General features: G+C 39.4%; 1 protein-coding gene across 1 annotated transcript in view; it reads right to left on the bottom strand.

The window, feature by feature from the left end:
- The window catches only part of LOC117378652 (protein FAM131B-like), a 66464-nt gene that overhangs the window by 39545 nt on the left and 5839 nt on the right, over positions 1-21080 (bottom strand). The window contains exon 2 of the mRNA XM_055225358.1: positions 1241-1278. Within this exon, the coding sequence (XP_055081333.1) occupies positions 1241-1278 (38 nt within the window). The remainder of the gene's footprint in view (positions 1-1240; positions 1279-21080) is intronic.

The raw sequence follows: 21080 nt of genomic DNA, 5'->3' as shown, positions 1-21080 counted from the left end.
TGGAGATGTGTAGGAAGGACTGTGTATTTTTACTCCTCTGTTTCGCCCATAGACTGTATAGAGAAGTGGACTAAGTGTTGCAGGAGCAACCTCAGAGAAAGAAGGCAGCTGATTTGTCTCTAATTAATGTTCATTGATTTACAGACACAATAGGGAAATAAAAATACCAGGATTGTGTAGAGCGGGTTAATACGAACATTTTAAGACCAAAATGACGAGTCTGAAAGCAGCAGTTAGAGTTGATTGAGCCGGAAGCATGCCCATGATCAGGTTAGCAGATTAGCTGTGTCCATTTATATATACGGTCTATGATTTCGCCTTGAATCACGCTTCAACTGCTATAACCTTTATGCACTATTGCTTTGTCTACTCTAGAATGTTTCACAATATAGCATTAAAAGGCATTGACAAGTTACAACCTTGATTCTTAATGTGAAGTGGTGACCCTACATGTTTTACAAGGCATTTTCAAGAAATAAATAATAGCAATGGATAGGTTTAATGCCATACTGTGGAACATTCCAGGCAAAGCAATAACATCTCCTTGGAGACAATACATGGCTGCCCCTCCAAAAAAAATTACACAGTGCAGCTTTAAGAGACTATACTATTAATACATTAATCACAACTAACTGAAAGTTAGAGGTTTGTATTCTTAAAACTCCCTCAACGAGGTCACTACTACTACTACTACTACTACTACTACTACTACTACTACTACTACTACTACTACTACTACTACACACATCTGGAATACCAGTGGTATGGCACTGCTGCTATTGCTGCTACCACCACTACTACTACTACTGCTACTACTAATATTACTACTCCTACTTCTACTAATACTACTACTACCATTACCATTACTACTAAACACAACATAATAAACATTCTACATTCACTTTTCTTTCAAACATTCAAACTTTTAGTCTGAAAGGGTCAAGTCTTTCACCTGCAGGTACTTCCACCCAGAGCCAAAACACTGACTACAAGGTTCAAACCAATTCACTTCAAGGCCCCAAATATAAAAATTGTGATTTGTGAAGTGGCCAAACCTGTAAACTTCTGTAAACGCTGCTCTGCCTCTGACTCTTTTCAGAAAATGTCCAGTTTGACCCCACAAACTTCTGTCTCATCCGATTTCACAAGGACACTGCTCTCTGTGTTAAAGTGTTTCTCTAAAATCATGTCAAAAACCAGTGGTGTATATATATAGAGTAGTTATTTAAAGTGATTTTACCTGATCCCCGTCTTTCCGCACAGGCACCGCGTCGGCCGCTGCAAAACAAGAGAAGAACAAATTGTTATTTTACCAAAGGGTGCATTCAAACTTCTGCTTTGATCCTACTTTGAGCCCACTTTAGTCCTGATGTAGATTTATTTTTTGGTCTTGTTTTTGTCCTGGTCTAGTCCTGCTCTAGTTTAATTTTAGTTTTAAATATAGTTCTAGTCTAGTCCATAGATAGTATAGAAAAGTGGACTGAGTGTGACATCACCCACAGTGAAATGAAGCTCATCGAGGCTAGAGCAGTTAAAGGGGTGAATCTGGAGCTAACCAACGAGCCAATCTGGAGTGAAGCTGTTGAAGGTAACATCCCTTTTCGCCTGCACCTCTGGTTTAACAGGGATTAGGCACTTAGCAACACTGTCAATTAAACCTGTCACTGTTACTCCTGTAGCAGGAGCGACTTTGGGGAAAGAAGGAATCTGATTTGTCTGTTATTAATCCTCATGTTTTGATTTACGCACACAATAGTGAAATAAAAATACCACGATCATGTAGAACAGGTTAATAAAAAACAAGTGACAAGTTTGACAGCAGCAGTTACAGAGAGAGTCAGATGCCCTTCCAGATTTTCAGGTACATTTCTTTCCATCTCTCCTGGCTAAAATCGATATACCACAAATAGTGTCTTAAACCCCAAATACTGTCAGCATGTACAGTAACAGGGTGAACTGGCTCCATTTAATGATGGTGGTGTTATGTCGAGCTGTCAGAGCAAAAATCACTTCTCTACAGTTCTGCTTCCCTCTCTCTCTTCCTCACTCTCATTTTCTAACCTCTTCCTTTCTCTCCATTCTCATCCCCCATCCTCCCTCTCTCTCTCTGTCCCACATCTCTCTCCTTCTCTATATCTCTCACTCCTTCCACTCTCCTTCTCCCCCTCTCCCTTAATCCCTCGCACTCACTCCATCCCTCCCTCATCTCTCTCTCATCCATCCCTCTCTTTCTTTTCCCCTTCCCTTTTCTCTCTCTCTTCCTCCCTCCCATTTTATAACCCCTTCCTTTCTCTCTCTTTCTCTCCATCTCCTCCTCCCACGCCCCCCTCTCGCCAACTTTCCCTCTCTCTCTCCCTCTGTCTCCCTCCCTCTCTTTCTCACTCACTCAGACTGTGTTCTAAAATTAGATTAATTATCTGCGGGAGGCGAGGACACGGGAGAGAAGTCACATGACCAGCGCTCCTAAAATACGCCCAAACTGATGACACGACATAAACGCATGGGCCAGCTCACACGGGCCGGCCCACACAGAGGTCAATGCAGTAGAAACATGGAGGGAGTTACATTTAAAAAAATCTCCTTGGATTTGACCTTGAAAATCAGTCTAATTTAAAAGCTACACTGAGTAACTTTTCATCTCCTGGAAAGGTATTGCTTTATCCTAATATCTTCCACGGCTCCAGTGTGTTTTTAAACTCCACACACCTTCACTAGAATCATTTGGATCATTTCAGACTTGGAGTTTCAATCTACTGAACTAAAGGTAAAAGGAGCTGTGAACTTGAAAACTACCACTTCATGACGTCCTTCGAGACAACTGTTGTTGTGATTTTGGGCGTTACAAAAATAAAATGAATTGAATTGAATTGAATGACATCACAAGGTGGAACAGAGCATTTTGAGTTTTGGAGATGTTACAAACTAATAATAAAGTGTTACTCAAACATGTGTGAATGAAACAAAACACCACTCCAGGTCTGTTTTCACACAGGTAAAAGCTCACAAGAGTCAGGGACCTTTAATAGGCTTGTCACAATAATTATTATATTGGATTATTTGTTGCAGCTCAGGCCTTTTAACACTGTGCAACATTTCAGGCAAACCAAGAACATCTCCATGGAGACAGGCAGCTGGTAGACCCACCTCTGCAAAAGCTGCACAGTCACAAAATCAGGCCTCAAACCCTGTAGGACCAACTAGGAAAAAAACATTCTGCAATCACTCCTAAATTTTGTTCCAAAGGTATAATTGTGTGTTCCAGTCCACATAATAAAATTCTAATATGGAGCCGCGATGTGAGAGTGGACGGGCTGGTGCTGAAAAGAGCTGTGGGATACGGACACCTGTCAATCAAAGTGTCACCCTGTCTCTGCGCCCCTCCTCCCTCTACTGCGCTTAATGAAGCATGAACAGACGACATCATCACAAACTCACTCACATGCTCACACACTTACACACACACATTCACATGCTCACACACTTACACACACACACATTCACATGCTCACACACACTCAAACACACCCCCACTTACTCACTTACACACACACACGCTCACACTCACTTACACTCACACACACACACCCCTACACACACACACTCACACACAGTCACTCATTCACACACACACACAGACACACCCCCACACACCTACACTCACACGCTCAGGTCTCTACACAGGGGCAGGTCTAAGGTGGATTTGTCCTGTATTTACTGGCAGCAGCTCCTCATAGTTTTCAGCTTCTTGTTTATATTTTCAGGACTTTTTCACATTCAAAAGTCATAACTACTGTGATAGTTTTAGTTGTTAATCACTATGGCAACTGACCTCATTTTTTTTTAATCATTCTTAAACCCATGGATAGCAGAGGAATACTGCACTTAAAACTAATAATCATGTTCAATTTGGCAACCCAAGTGGTTTTTATACTGCATACTTTTAAAGCAACACTGTGAAACTTTCTGGAGGTGGCAGATCACCTGCATGATTCCAAGGACATAGAAAGTCAAAACCATACTTCAGAACATTTTCCATTGTGATAGATACATTTTAATGCCATACTGTGGAAAATAATAGCCAAAGGAACAACATTTCAATGGAAACAAGCAGCAGGAAGCCCTCCTCCAGGTCAAATAAGATCTGTGGAGATGCAAGCCTGCTCAAAGAAAACATGCATGTTTTTCAGTGCAATAAAAACATCCAAAATTAAAAAAGCATTTATTATTTAGCTAAAAAGTTAGACATTGGGGATTTAACTATCAAAATGTTGTATGAGGGTCTTTAGGTTGCCAGGTTTTTGTTTTTTATTTGTTTTTTGTTTGTTTTGCAATGGGGGTTAGGGTCGTCAACATGTCACTGAAAAAGATTGAAACTATTGAAACTAAAAATATATAAACTGACAGAAATATTGGCTCATTCTTCCAGTGTCACACCTGGTATAAGTTGTGCAGATAGATGTGGTACTGCGTTTCCACTTAACAATGTTTCCAGTGATGCTAACCTTTGGGCTCAGACAGGTCCAAACACTCTAATTATAACCTTATATCTCACTCAGATACAGCGGCCGCTCTGATAATGTGGACTTTTACTCCAGCCAATCAAACGCTCGCAGCAACACAGTCATGAGTCCTGTGGTTTCATGTGTGTTTATATCCACATGTGACGATAGAACTGGATTAGACAGATCAGATTCTCAGGTAAAGGCTTAACTTCTCTGACTGCTGCGTTCTGTATACTCACCATAACATACATACAGTTTGCCTCACATCACAGTGGAGTTGTCAAAAGTATCGATGATCAGATACTAACTGATACTAAAGCTAGAATTGAAACTAGATATTCATTTGAGCAGGTATCAATGCTAAACAATGACATAACAAGACAAAACTTGGACAGTTTTAGAAAGATACTGAGCTATATTTACATAAAAACACATGATACCATAAAGAAAGTAGTAGTAGTAGTTTTTAGAGTTGAAAATCTCTTGTCTAAAAATAATCATTGTGGTATCTATATCAATATATATCTGCTGTGAGTCTGGTCAGTGTCAAGACTTTTCAGTGTTGTATTGTAGGTTTCATTGTGCCGTATTACCTTTTATATTTTAGCTTTTTTATTTTGTAACAGAGTAATAATCAGTGTATCAGTTTAAAAATAAAAAATACATGTAATCAATAGTATTATCTGGCTGTGTTGTAATAGTGTAGTGTAGTTCACATTCAACAGTAAATCCTGCAAAAAACAAATAAAAAATATAACAGTATTTAGTCCAAGGCGGAGATAAATGCAATGATTCATTTTGTATATATTAATGTGAATATCATAATAAAATGATAAAAGGTGGAGGAGGGGGGCTGTCTCTGAGAACACACACGCACACAATAGCGAAATAAAAACACCACGATCATGTAGAGCAGCTTAATATGAACATTTTAAAAACAAAAAAATGGTTACAGTGAGAGGGGTGACGGTTTTTCAATAGAAAGTGAATTGGAGCCAGAGTCGATGGAGCTGGAAGTGCGCACATGCTCACTTCCTGTTTGGAATGCTAGCAGGTTAGCTATGTCCATTTATATATAGAGTCTATGGGCTAAACACTGAGTAGAATCCAAACATCAGACCAAATGCTGTTTCTTTGGCCTCTCCTTGTTTCTTTGGCCTCTCTTTGTTTCTTTGGCCTCTCCTTGTTTCTTTGGCCTCTCTTTGTTTCCTTGTCCTGTCTTGTCTGGGTAAAGCTCCAGACGTCAGGAGCTGGGGCTGACGGCAGCGTGCATCAGCTCAGGGGTTGTTCTCATGTGCAGAGTGACAGACACAGCTCATCTCATTCTAATGTATTGCATTTTCTCTTACGTCAATATCTCCTGCTGCTTCGCAAAGGAGCTCGGGCTAAAAATAATTTCACTTCAGAGCGGACATGAAATCAGATCTATATTAATAAGACGATGCAGGTTAAAAACAAGCGTTTAAGGGCACAGTCTGTGGAAAAGAGGTGGAGGGCTGAATGGTTTTGGTAAAAAGTGGAATTGAAAGGGGCTCTATGTAATTTTTGTGGTGGCAGTTTTGTCACCTGCTTTTCTCCAAAGAGATATTTTGATTTGTCTGGAATATTCCGCATTAAACAATCTACATTCCTACCTTGACCTATGGCCCCTGGTTAAGTACTGGTTTAGTCCTGGTCTAGTCCTGGTTTAGTCCTGGTTGGATGAAGTGTCTGGGGTGAGGGGAGTGTGGAAGTCCCGGCTTAGACTGCTGCCCCAGCGACCTGGCTCCGGATAAGTTGAAGAAAATGGATAGATGGCATTAAACATGTCAATCTTATTTCAATTACAGGGTTTTTAATAGTTAAAACATGCATTCTTACTATGAGTCACATTGGTCACTTTTAAAACATGCTGCAGTTGTGATTATGACTCTCACAGCACAACCGTCGATTCTTCAATAAGTCTTCAGTCTGTGTAAGGTGAAGTAGTTTCCTTCTGCAGACTCAAACATGGCAACCACTCACTCACTACAGTCACACGAGCTGGGAGAAGTGTCTTGTCTTTCTTCTGTTTGCTTGTCCCTACTGCAGTATCAAACAAAAATAAACCTGCAGAAAGTACCTCCTGCAGATAGTACATTTTTCAGAAGGTACACCCTTCAGAAAGTACATCCTCCAGATAGTACACCCTTCAGAAAGTACATCCTCCAGATACTACACCCTTCTGAAAGTACCTACTATATTTTTATAGTAGCAATTTCCCTTGGTTGAATCATTCAGAACACTTTACTTTTCCATCTGGGGCTGCTTATTTTGGCAGTTTCATGCCTCTGTATTTCACTCAATCTGAAAACGTAACCCAAACGTTTGTTCATTTGTTCAGTTTTCAGATTTGGGCTGTCGATATTTTACTGTCTATTCAATTAATCGGTCAATGGTGTTATAGTCGACTGAAACTTGCATTAATCTACTGGTTATTTTATTTAGATTATAAAGGTTTATGTGGAACAACAGTAGAGAGTAGACCGGATGGACATTGGTTGTGAAGTTTAATCTGCCATTTTTTACATAAATACACTGTTCGCTAGTACTTCTCTGTGATAACACTAATAATTAGGGATGGACCGATGTTGATACGAGCATTGAATATTGGCGTCAATACTGGCTCAATTCAATGATATCAGTTAAGTCGATTCTGGTTGGGCCTTTAATTGAATGTAATAATATTTACAGACTGATTTTATCCTATAGAACGTCTCATGTTTGAACTGTTCTTCATAGAAAACTGTTGAGTCGTGATGAGAATAAATGAAATAAATGTAATAAATGAATTGTTTTTTAAGGAAATTAGAGCCATTTTCCGTCCCTGCACTGGTAACTGTTGGTATCGATACTAAGTGAAAGACTCGAAAAAGCTGGATCGGTGCATCCCTAATAATCCTATACTTTATTTGTAAATATTGTTGCGTTATAAGCCTCAGTCACTGTACTTCTGACTGGTTAAGACTGTGTTCTGAAAATCTCATTTCAAAATCAAATTCATTGTTTGACTAGTACAAACATAATGTCTGCCTCGTCGACTACTAAAATAATCGTTATTTGCAGCCTCTTTGTATCAGAGGTGTGTTTTGTGTGCGCTGTAGAGTGAGTGCTTTGTGTGGATTCTATATTGTGACAGCGTCTGCTCCCTGAGTGTCACATTACACTGCAGGGCAGGGCACAGATCTGTGGGTCTCAGCTTTCGGTTTATGGGCGACATTTTGAGGACTTTTACCCACAGCTGAACCATTTGGGAAAAATATGTAATATCTTTAGGACTGTGTCCAGAGTTCATGTTTTAAACACGTACAGAAGAACTGACAAAAATACTGAAATCTACTGAATACTGAAATCAAACTAATACAAAAACACTTTAGTTTAGTCTTAATAAACTAAACTAATTCATTTCAGAACATGTTTGTACAGGTCTAAACTACAGGCTTAACAGTTTTTATAAGACTCCATGGAGACACGGGGAGAGCACCTGACACAGGGAAGGGCATCTGACGCACAGGGACATTTCAAAACATGTTTGTACAGATCTAAACTACAGGGTGAACAGTTTTCATGAAGAATAAAACAGGACATTTTGTTGTTTGTGGGGGAAATGATGGTACTGAAAAACTGCAGTATCTGCGATTTGCTAATTCAGTCTATTCAAATTTTGATTCGATTCAGATTAGTCTTGCCGCCCCAAACCCAAAAACATGACAGTGTAGTGAGAACTGGAATAGAACTAACAACCTTTGGGTTTGTGGGCGAACATTCTAACCACTAAGCCACTGTGTCCAATAACCTATTTAAGACCTACGTTTAGTTGTATGTGTATTGTAGTGTTTGAGTACTCTGTTGTACTCAATATTGTGACAGCGCCGGGTCCTTGAGTGTCACATTACACTTATGAGCGATGGCCTTGTGTTGCCAGGGAAACGGGCGCAGATCTGACCGATATTTTTAGATATTGATTTTTTAAGTGTTGGGTCAGAGGACACCGTCGCCGCAGAGACAAAGTGAGATTTATGATAAAAGTCCAGCTCCCATGTGACCTCCAGCAAGGCGCTAAGAGACAGTTCAGCGCTGTGTTAACCCTTTCATAGCCTCACATGTGTCAGGGAAGCTTTAAAATGACATCATACCACACTTATTATGGGGACACTCACACATACACAGCAGCATGATATTCTGTCATATAGCACTGTTTTAGATATTTTAGCACATCTCTGGTCTGAAAATCCACACACATTTAACCAGACTGAGGTTTGTTTTTGCCAGATGGAGCAGAGGATGCAGAGGAGAGGGTCAGATGGAGCAGAGAATCCAGAGGAGAGGGTCAGATGGAGCAGAGGAGGCAGAGAAGAGGGTCAGAGGAGCAGAGAATCCAGAGGAGAGGGTCAGATGGAGCAGAGGAGGCAGAGAAGAGGGTCAGAGGAGCAGAGGATGTAGAGGAGAAAGTCAGATGGAGCAGAGGAGAAATGTGTATGTTTTAATAGCCCCATATTAAAACGTACACATCCGTCTCGTCTGATTGAATCTCTTTTATTCAACATAAACTGGACGGAACACACTGGAAAAGTCAGTCTTACATCAACGTTGTGAAAAACCAGGCTTGAGGTTTGATCGTGTTATAAATCATGTGCTGATTTGTGTGAGGAGCATATTTTGCACCAGATGCTAAAGCTAAGGGTCACTCTGCGTCTGGCTTTGTCCATCGAGCTATATTTTCCTCACTGTAAAAAGACTTTGGACAAACCTCAAAACAAAAATGAATCGAAACAAGCTGCTGATCAAACAGTTTCAGTCAGTCAGAGACAAACAGATTTCAGGAGTCTAACTCACAACCTCCTGGTGAGAGGGAGGAGGCAAGATAACCACTCTGCCACAGTAACCCAGGGAGAACATGCACACTTCAGTCAGAGATCAGGAGTCTAACCCACAACCTCCTCACTTAGAGATGCACTAACGACTCTGCCACCTTTTCAATACTATCTTTACCACTTGAGCAGATCTGAGGAAGACTTCACTTCAAAACCCGACGTCATTGAAATCTGAAAACATGAAATATCAAACCCACAAAGAGGAAGAGGAACTGCAAAGGCTGCTGGGAAAAGATGATGGCAAATGGCAAGAAGATAAGAAGCTAGAAGTGGTAAATAACCCATTCTGGTATTTTTTTTTTTGTATTATTTTTGCAGGTTTACAGAGCTAACACAGGTATGATCCTGATAAAACAAATGCGGGACGTGTGGGATAAAAGGGTGAGCAGTGAGAGCCTGGCTGCAGGGCTGTGCAATATCATTATATATAAATATAAGATTATTTTCCTCATATTGATCCATCTCAATTTTCATTTTGTTGAGTCAAAAATAAATCAAAATAAACACAAACAGCACACATGTTTAATCAGTGCCATTTTGTAAAGTCTCCCATCTGCTTCAAACCAAATGTTTTTACTGACAAAGACTGGAAACTCCATTAAAATCTCCATCTTTGACAATCAGATAAAACTAAATCTTAATCTTGATTCAAATTTTGATCGATTGCACTGATCTACATTGTGGCTTCTAAATTGCACACAGCTGCCCTGGGGCTGACTGACAGAGACGTGGCTGTCAATCTGCACCAATGGCCACTCCAATCTAGAGCTGGGCACCGAAATTCAGCTCCAAGTCGTTAAAAACTGGCACCGTAAGGACTTGGAATGTTTGTTTGGTGCCAATTTTCAGTTCAAGTTTATTCCTATAGCACATTTAAAACAACGTCATCTGGCCAAAGAGCGTCACATAAAAGTCCACTAAAAACAAATACAGAACTCACTCGGCCTGTCACAATAACACATTCTGAAGTTAGATATATCGCTGGAGTAAATATAGATGATAAACAATAATATTGAAACTAATTTATGCCACTGACACAAAAACCCAAGAGCAGATTTAAACCACAAAAACTATTCTAAATCTACAATATTGTTAAAAATCATGATCTGCATTATATAAATAGCAGAATGAAACACTTTAGTTGTTAGTTTGCATCTGTAATGAGTCATACCAGTTATTAATTCAACCTTTTATGACTTAAATCTTAACATATAGCCAAGAATTACCCAAAAATTACCAGTAGTGCAAAGAAAATGTAACATTTAAACATTGATCCCAAAAATCTTTAATGTATAGAAGGACAAGTCGATATAGTGATAGGTCTAGCCTTTGGATCAGTGGACAAACGCTCTACCAACTGAGCCAGTCGCCCTCTATTGCCGGTATTTCAAAATATTCTCTGTTAAATCTGTTAAAAATGTGTTTTGAAAATCTACATTCACAACACAAATAATCATTTGACTTGTCAATGAACTACTTGTCCAAAATGTAATCGCTATACCGCTAGCATAGTGGTTAGCTGCAGCCGTAGCTTACAGTAAATCCAAAATACCACATTTATGCAGAAATATAGAGAGCTCGACCAAAACCACACTGACTCATCCCTGCATCATTATGGTTTTAGTTTAAATGAGTGTAATCTGTGGACTAAGAGCTACTCACCGTTCAATAGGGAATTATATAAAGCCAATTTCCACCCCACCCCCCCACGCAGCCCCCTCGACCCCCCGGAGAGCCGATGTGTCAGACTCAGATCTGGAGACACAAAGGTGGAGCAGCTAATGCGACATGAACAGAAATAATACTGATGAGATTATTACAGGTTTAGAGGCAGACGACCGGACAGTTTTGGTTTTGTGGTCAGTGGTCTACTATATGAAGAGGCATAAAAGAGCACAGCGCCCCCTAAAGACAAAACTGCTACTTAAGTTTTACAGATAATACCTTTGACAATATTCAACAGTTGCATTGTGTTCATAATTGAATCTTTACCAATATAACCTACATTGCTCCTTATATTTGTGTTTTAAAGGTCCTTGTGAGCTTTAAAACATGTTATAATGTTGTTTCCTCCTCAAAAACAGACCTGGAGTTGTGTTTTGTTTCATTCACACATTTTTAAGTGACTTTTTTTTATTAGTCTGTCTACATTTCCAAAGCTCAAAATGCTCTGTTCCACCTTGTGATGTCATGAAGTGGTAGTTTTCAAGTTAACAGCTCCTTTTACTTTTGTTTGGAAATTCTAGGTCTGAATTTATCAGAAAAATAGTGTAATATATAGGCCCTTAAAGGTGCACTATGTAACTTTTCCTAATGGGGATCTGTTTCCATGGAGATGTGACTGCTTTTCCTGAAATGCTCAACAGTGTGGCATTAAACGTATCCATCATGCATGTTTTTATTGTTCAAAAATACAATGAGCAGGGTCACCCTTTTTCCTAAAATCCAACACTGTAACTTGACCCGGTGGCTTAACTTGTCTCCATGGAGATCGATACATTCAACGCCATAACATGGAGCATTCAAGGCAAAGTATGACCATCTGCATGAAGCCGAACAGGTGGCGTACCCTCTGCTAGAAAAAGTTATGTAGTGCAGCTTTAACTGTTTTGTTTACAGATATACAATGAAAGATGTAAACATGAGTGAGATATGAGTTCATGTGATACACTGTGTCATGTTTCCAGTGCATTCTATTGTTTCCTCTGGTCAAAACAAAGACAAACAGATACTCCATTTAAAATCATATTACATCTCATATGTCACAATCTGCTACAGGCTTCTATTACTTAGGCCAACTATAGTTCAGGTCTTACTGCTAAAAAGTTGCCGGTTCTAGCTCAAATCCAACCAGTGTCTACTGTTGTTGTGTCCTTGGGCAAGACACTGCACAGATGAGCAGCCCCTGTAGTATCTGGCTGCCTTTAAGTGTGGGGAATAGTGAATGAATGGCAAAAATATAAGATTGAACCACATAACCTAGTAGCCTATTGATACTTTACAGCCGATGTCATCAACATTCCTTGGTGTGTGATGCTAACTGGAGGCAGTGCTCTGTCTGAGGCTGTGTTAGACTTTAATGTGAGTTTTAATTTAACACAATCTGATCATAAAGAACTGACTTAGGTGGAACTACAACAGGTGAGCTGATTTGTGCAGTTAAACAAATCTATCTCAAATAACATCAGTCATAACCTAGCTAGCATTAGCCAGCAGTTTTTCAGTTAGTCGCTCTCACATTTTTGTTGAAAATTAAACACCTAAACAGGACCATGAACGCTTGGATTGATCAAAGGCTCCTGAAAATATGCTTTTTAATGTTTTTCTTGAGTTTTCAGAAAATCTAAAAGTGTTTGCTAATGTGTGCGTCGTGTCACCATGGTAACTGCTGAACATTCGGCCATAGACATACATGCAGAGCACCCCTTTGTGATGTCACTGCAAAGTATCAATAAGTAAAAATGTAAAAAACTGGGTTTTTTTATTGTAAGAAACAGGATTTGACAAATATTTATGCAAACTTGAAAGAACAATAATCTTTTCTTCCCATGTTGAGCTGTCTCCTTCATTTAATGAGCATTTAGTTGCTAAAAATTTGTTTTAAAAAAGCTTTGGTCCAAACGGTGAAAGAAACATTGACTAAAATCCCCGTTCATTTCACCTGGGCCCTTTAGACTTTCTCTCATTATTTAAGAAAGTGTTTTAAATAGACGCTCTGCTTTTGAGCGCCCTCCTCAGCTGTCAGGAAGCACAGCGGTGAAAGGGAAGTGCACAGGCCTATTACATCCAGTCAGATTGAAAAGAGTCTGTCATGTTCTAGTCTCAAACATACAAAATGAATTTCACATTCAGACCTGTTGAATGAAATATATTTAAAAGAAAGTTCTGATTTTGAACCACATAAAACACTTGTGGTAGGAAAGGTCATAAAATCTGACAAACAAACGCTTTCAATATTTGAATGAACTTGAAATTTAATGGAGCAGTGTGAAGCTTTTCTGTTGGAGAGTCTATTAAACACTTGCCTCCACTGAGATGTTATTTCAGTGGCTTTGCCAGAAATGTTCCGCAGTATGGCTTTAAACTCAGTCTTGCATTTATTTAATCACAGGTGTTTTTATTGCTCAAATATGTGCAGTCTTACTGAAAGCAAAGTTGCTTCTCCACAGATATGACCCGTGACTTGGTAACCTTGTGATGTCACTGTTTGTCTCCATGGTGATGGAGCAATATAATGTCATAGTGTGGAACATATTCTAACCATACCAGGTGTTAAAATGTCTCTACACTCAGGAACTGTGACATCCCCTTTTGTTTTTCACAGAGTAATTTCAATTTTAAATTTAATTCATACTTTAATTCTAATTTGTATTTTGCTTCTATTTGCTGTTTGTTTCCATGACAAATGTATGAAGGATGTTATTGCTTTGCCTGGGATGTTCCATAGTATAGCATTACACTTATTCAATTTATTTATTCTAACTACACATGTTGTTAATGCTCAAAAAGCTTGAAAAACATGTATTCTTTCTGTGAGTTGGGTCACCTTTTCACAGATCTGACCTGTAACCTGGTGCTGTTTGCTTGTGTCCATGGAGATTTGCAGTTTTAATGCCACATTGTGAGGCATTCCAGGCAAAGCAATAAAATCCTTCATACATTTGTCTGTAGGTCAAAATAGTTGATAAATCCTGAATACATTGTAATGGGCCTGTTAAAATATAGTTTAGTTTCTGTGTCATCAGCGTTTTACTAAAGTTAGCAGTGAGATTCACTTCCATTTGACTCTTCCTTCCAAACATGGCGTCCAGAGCTGTTCTAGTCACATCTATAATTCACAATGTTATATTGGGTGTGGTTTATTTCCATGTGTGTGACTCCTTGAGGTGTCCTGCAGTCCCAGAGGACCCGAGGTGAGCATGGACAGCTCTCGCTCGGCTCCCTGCTCGGCTCCCTGCTCGGCTCCCTGCTCGGCTCCCTGCTCGGCTCCCTGCTCGGCTCCCTGTTCGGCTCCGTGCTCGGCTCCTTGCTCGGCTCCGTGCTCGGCTCCCTGTTTGGCTCCCTGCTCGGCTCCCTGCTCCCTGTTCCGCTCCCTGCTCGGCTCCCTGCTCGGCTCCCTGCTCGGCTCCCTGCTCGGCTCCCTGTTCGGCTCCCTGCTCGTCTCGCTGTTCGGCTCTCTGCTCAGTTCGCTGCTCTGCTCGTGGATATAGGTCACTCTAGGAGATGATTGAAAAAGGCCTCCCACAGTGGAGCCATCCTCACTTCAAATATTGAACCGGTTGGACGAACAGCAGAGAAATGTGCAGATGGACTCGTCTATATACTGACCATCTGAGACGCCTTCAGGGTCAGGAAGGACATATCTGACAAAACATCAGCTTGTGCTTTACTTAAAGAGTGGGGATTCTGCAAAATGGAGCTTTTGGAGCTTTTTTTTGTATATGTCCACTTTCAAGACACTCAAAGCACTTTACACCAAGGAACCACTCCCCCATTCACACACAGATTCATTCATCAAAAACATGCAGAGGTTTGAGGTGTCATCCTGCATGGGAGGCATCGATACGTATATTGACCTCCAAATATCGGTTCAGTCAATATCCGGATTGGACATTGATGTAATAAGACGATTTACTGATCATATTTGGCCCATAAACTCTCTTAATGTTTGAATTTTTGTGTATACGAGGTTGTTCTGTCGTTAATTCAGAGATAGTAACAGCTACAACACATTAGGATTAGTTCTGGCTTATTTAGTTTTAGTTTAATTTCAGTTTCTGGTACTGGCAGATACTTAAATCTATAGCATCGAAATTGATATTGAAACTAAAAAAGCAGGATCGGTGCATCCCTAATCCATTCATGTTTGAGTAATCTAGCGATCTCTCATTGGTCTCATTGGTCCTATTCAAACCCTCTCTACGTCCATGCTCCGACACAACAATTCTCCATAGATATACAAAAACAGGATGCAAAACAATACACTACAACTACACAAACCTGATGCGATGTTCAGTAGTTTCATTAGCAGAACTCACGCCGATTAGCACGCTGATTGGCACACTGATTAGCACGCCGGTTAGCATGCCTTCACACTGGTTTGGCCCTGGATTGGCCCTGGATTGAACCCAATATTATCCTGATATAAACTTTCGTCAGTCCTGGCCTAGTCCTGTTTTAGTCCTAGTCCTAGTTCTAGTCCTGTTCTGGTCCTGTTTTGGTCCTGGTTTAGTTTCGGGTTTATTCACTACCTTTAAATTTGTAAACTTTTGTAAATCCTGTCTCTTTCTAAGCCCCGTAAAACATATTAAAGTCCTGGGTAAACCTCATCAGTCCATCATATGTGTGAGATCCTGGTGCCTTCAGTAATGATGAGTTCATATTTCACTTCCTCGTTAGCCTTGTTTCTGGGTCAGTCCCTGGACATTTGTAAGTGGACTGTATTGACCGCGGCGTCTCTGTAATGGAGGACAATCATGTGTCGTCCTGCTGGAGATAAATGTCTCTGCAGCAAAATCAGATTAACGGGAAAAAAAACAGGCCAGTTTTGGGAAATCCTACAACCCTGAACACATAACAGTAGTCAATAATAAGAGACTAGAAGTACTATAGGCTAGTACTGAGAAATCCTACAACCCGAACGCATCACAGTATTCAATAATATAAGACTATACTATAGGCCAGTGCGGGGAAATCCTACAACCCTGAACACATCACAGTATTCAATAATATGACTATAGAAGAACTATAGGGTAGCACTGGGAAGTCCCACTGCTCCTGACAATAATGAACACATCACAGTATTCAGTAATATAAGACTATAGAAGCACTAGTCTATACGGGTAGAATAGGGAAATCCAACAACCCTGAATGCATCAGAGAATTCAATTAGCGCTGATCCAGCTTTTTCAGTTCCGATTCTGATACCATCAACCGATACCAGAGCAGAGCCTGAAAAGAGCATTTATTTCCTTTAAACTGAAATAAAATAAAACAAAACTGATCCAAATGTGTTACAGAGCTGTTACTTATCTCTGAGGTAATGACAGAACAACTTTGTATAAATAAAAGTTCAAACATTCTGAGACCTTTTGGACCAACTACGACCAGTGAATAGTCTAATTAAATAGATGTATGTGTCAAACCGGGATATCAACTGAAACGATACTTTGAAGCCGATATCTGGTCCAGCTAATATTTGAGTATCAGTGCATCACTAATGAAAAGACTTGAAATAATGACTTTAAACACTAGACCTGCACAGATCTACTGCAGTGATCTTTCATACACTGGCATTCCTTTCAGATCACTGCATGTGTAGGAGCTTTAGACACAGCTGAGCAGTACTTTTATTGAGCTGAAGTTTGAAGCAGTGGCCCATATTTACTGTAACTCTCTCTCTCCTCATTGACCTCCATGTCTCAGCTCTATTTTTAGATCCAGCTGGTTTCTACAGGGTCCACGTTGGACTGAGACTTGGATCTGACCAGAATCCAGACTTGAACTAAACTGGACTCTCACATTTTAGTATGAAGATGTTTAAGGATTTCAAATTACAAATATGAGAAGTTGAAGAAATGCTCAAATCTTCACTCGCTGAAAAGTAGGCTTAAGAAAAACAATACTACTAAATCTACTTACTTTACTGTAATGATTATTATTATTTATTTATTTTTTTTTTCTTTTCTTATTGTGGTAATCTGTTCAAAAACTACTCCTTTACTAATGTAGCAATTCTTCTGACAGTCTGATGTTTGCTTCTTCTATTTGTTCACAGAGCGAGCTGTAAACACATCCAAGGTCATTAGACTGAAATATGATCCAATAAGAACACAACATGTCCAAATGGAACTGAACCAGCAATCTTCGGGTTAGAGGCAGCTGCAATCTACTCCAACCAGTGCATCCTAACTTTGCTGATGGGTCCACCACCTGCTCGTCTCCATACAGATGTTATGTTATTGCTTTGCTTAAAATGTTCCACAATATGAAATTAAGCATGTCCATTTAATACATTTATTACATTTATTCAATAACAGGGTTTTTTATTACTGGAAAATACCCTGAAAAACATACATCCTTACTAAGAGCAGGCTCTCCTCTCCACAGGGCTGACCTGTAACATCCCCTGGTGGTGCCACCTGCTGTCTCTGATAAACAAGTTACTATACTGCAGAAGACTCCACGCAAAGCAATAATATCTCCATAGAGACAAACAGGTGGCAGATCCTAACCAGAAAAGGTACATAGTGGACCTTTAAACTTCTATAGTGCATTTACTGTCATAATTTCGTCTACTACTGCTTCCACTAGTGTTGTGACGATACTAACACTTCAAACTCAATTTGATACTAAGGAATAGACTCGATACCAGGATAAGAATAAAAACACTCTTTTTTTTAATACAATAGAATGTGATTTTCGTTAAATGTTCGTACTTTCTTTTCTATTCCAATGTGTCTTATATCTGTGTAATCCCTCAGTGTCCAGTAGGTTCATAGTGGTCCATGGGTGTATAGTCTGTGTCTTATACTTGTGAAAGATCCAGCTCAAGGTCATTCTAAAGATATTCAGGAAAGATTCATTTCTGTCCTGTCAATGGGACTTTTTAGTATCGATACCAGTGAACAATGACTATTTTCTATATAGTTTTAGTATCAATTAGGATTTGACTTTTTCGATTCTTTGGACAACACTAACTTCCATTTTACTAATATTGTCTTTGTTTTCCATCACAATAAGAAGCATTTGTAAGTCTGGTTTTATAAATGTCCAACCAAAACGTGCCTAAAATAACCAAAACAAAGACACAATCTCAAACAGCTGTGGTAAAACTGCTCTGGTGTATCATCAATTTCTCATTTTGAAAACCTTTCCTGCAGCAACTTCATATTTTATAGAGTCTAGACCCAGCTCACTGCTTCAACAACACCTCCTCAAAATTACTCAAAATGCACTTGACTTCTATGAATTTGAGAGTGAGCTAACTTCAAGCTACAGGCTACACACTCAAGTTTTAATAATTCAAGGGTTTATCATAAATGGGGACAGTGTACACAGTAGTGGTGAAATAGAATGTTTTCATCTATGAATTTAAAGGCTCTCTACCTACTGTCCTAAAAGTGTGAAAAACAGAAGTAGTCCATTTTAAACAGTGGCCCAAAGTTATTCCTCACTTTATTGTTTACCTTATACATTCAGAGCATCCTAATTATTCACAGTGATGAATTTATAAGCATTTTTCACAACACTCAGACACTAGAGCAATAATGCTAACAACAACTATCATGCTAACTGTACTCTTCCTGTTTCATCCACATGGACAAGTATTTAAAGGGGACAAGATCAGCATTTGAGCTAATAGGAAAAATACAAGAACACTGCTTTGACAACAGGCACGACCGAGCAATATGACAAATCAGAGAATCACATTAGTCCAGTGAGGTTCATCTGGTCGTCTGAGCATTTATTCTAATAGGGTCTTTGTTCAGACCAAGGTTTAGTTTGTTTTCATCTCTGAAAGTTTGGACTGCTCACCAGCGCTCTTCCTCAGAGTGGTCATGTGATGTTGCTGTGCCGAGATTGGTCAGCTGATTTAAACAGGTTTTGGCACTATCTGCAGTCTAATTTCTTCAGGACAGTATCCCAGGTGTGCGAGAGTAAAGAGGCCCCCGCATCCCGGTTTAAAGTCTCATTGGCATGTTTCTGTGTTTCGATTGCCTCCTTAAAAGGCCCATATTACGTTATTTTCTGATCTAAGTTGTAATGTAATTTACTCATCACAAACAGACCTGGTGTTGTGTATCATTCATACGTGTTTAACACACAACCCCGCATGTTTAAGAGTTCTTCTCTTGAAAAGAAAACTCCACCTTGTGATAATAATACAGGTAATACAGGAAGTGCTCCACTGTCTTTTTAAACTCCACACACCTTCACTAGAATCATCTGGATAGTTTCAGATCTGGAATCGTCAATCTCTACTGAACTAAAGGTAAAAGGAGCTGTTAACTTGAAAACTACCACTTCATGACATCACAAGGTGGAAATGAAACAAAACACAACTCCAGGTCTGTTTTTGAGGAGGTCACAACATTATAACATGGCTTAATGCTCACAAGAGTCTATTTTGTGTGTTGTTGTGTTTGTACAGGAGATTTAATCCAGCGATGATGTTTGTCGTCTTTTGTCCCAATGATGTTTGCTTGTCCCAGTCCGTAATGCAGTGGTCAGAAATGGCTGAGTTGAGTTAAGTTTGAGGTGCTCTGGTTCTGCGCTGTTTTGTTGCTCATGTGCAGCCTTCGCTGTTTCCTTTTCACATTCTGTCCTATGTTTTTTTTCCGTGTACTGGATGCCCTCCCCTGCCTCAACTGGTAAGAAGACGGCGCCAAAACCTGTTTAAACCAGCTGACCAGACACGTCACAACATCACATACCCACTTTGAGGCGCTAGTCCAAACTGTCAGGGATGAAAACAAACTAAACCTTAGTCTGGAAAAAGATTCCCAAAAAAAACCCAAATAAATAAAATAATTCATTATTTTATTAATCTGTCACTATCAGTTCAATATTCATGTGTTTTATTCTATATCTTAATCTTAAAAGTGCACAGCCAACTTTTCCAGTGGAGGGTTCACCATCTGTCTCCATGTTATTGCTTTGACTGGAATATTCCACAGTATGGCATTAAACAAAATCTTGCATTTATTGAATTACATGTATTTTTATTGCTCAAAAATGCCTTTAAAAACAAAGCATTTTCTCATTTTCTTATTTTCTATGAGCAGAATCGCTTTTCTACAAGTCTGACCCTCCATCGATATAGATACGATTATCGCCATTCTGTGTGCGGAACATTCTAGACAAACCAATAACATCTCCATGGAGACAAGCATGGGTAGACCTGTCACATTCCGAAGCTCGATATATCACTACAGGTAAATATCACAATAAACCATAATATTGAAAATACTTTTTGCTCATGACACAATTAAAATAAAGCAGAATCATCCCAGTGAACACTTTTCAAATCAACAGTGTCATTAAAAGGCCTGAGCTGCAACAGATGAAAAGCAGAAAGAAGCTAAATTAACCATAGAAGAAACTTATTCACCCCTCTACAGCTCAAATCTTATCTCATTACAACTAAAATAACAAAAAATGTCCTCACTTTTACAAAGAAAAAGTACTCAGTGTTAATATAGAGCCCCAAATATATTGTCCCAGCTTCATTTATTGAACGAGTCGATATAAAGTAGTGATTCTCGTGACAGAAAAGTTCCACAGTGCAGCTTTCTACTTCGGAAACGTACACCTTGTCTTCATTTACAACAGTTACATTGGTTTTCTTTTGGGCAGACAGCTTTAAAGTTTAGAGTTGATACATTTGTCTCTAGCTAGTGTAGTGTTCTGCTGTGGATATATGGACTGTTGTTCTGTCCTTTAAAGCCTGGAACAAAGCCTCTAGAGCATAAAATATTATAACAAAGAAAGTGTAGTCTTCCTCTGTAGTGACGTTACATATAGATCAGTTTTACATAATAAGCATTTTGATCATGACCGTGACGACCACATTCATGATTTAGTTTTAAATTAACGCACAGCATAAACCAAGTGAAACATCTGCATTGTGAGAGCCAGACAGCCACGTCTACTGTATCCAGGGGCTGCAGAGTGAGGAAAATAT

Source organism: Periophthalmus magnuspinnatus, chromosome 11 (genome assembly GCF_009829125.3).
Source record: "Periophthalmus magnuspinnatus isolate fPerMag1 chromosome 11, fPerMag1.2.pri, whole genome shotgun sequence".
NCBI classification, from domain to species: domain Eukaryota; kingdom Metazoa; phylum Chordata; class Actinopteri; order Gobiiformes; family Gobiidae; genus Periophthalmus; species Periophthalmus magnuspinnatus.
Note: the sequence above shows the minus strand (reverse complement) of the source record. Positions and strands in the feature narration are given on the sequence as shown.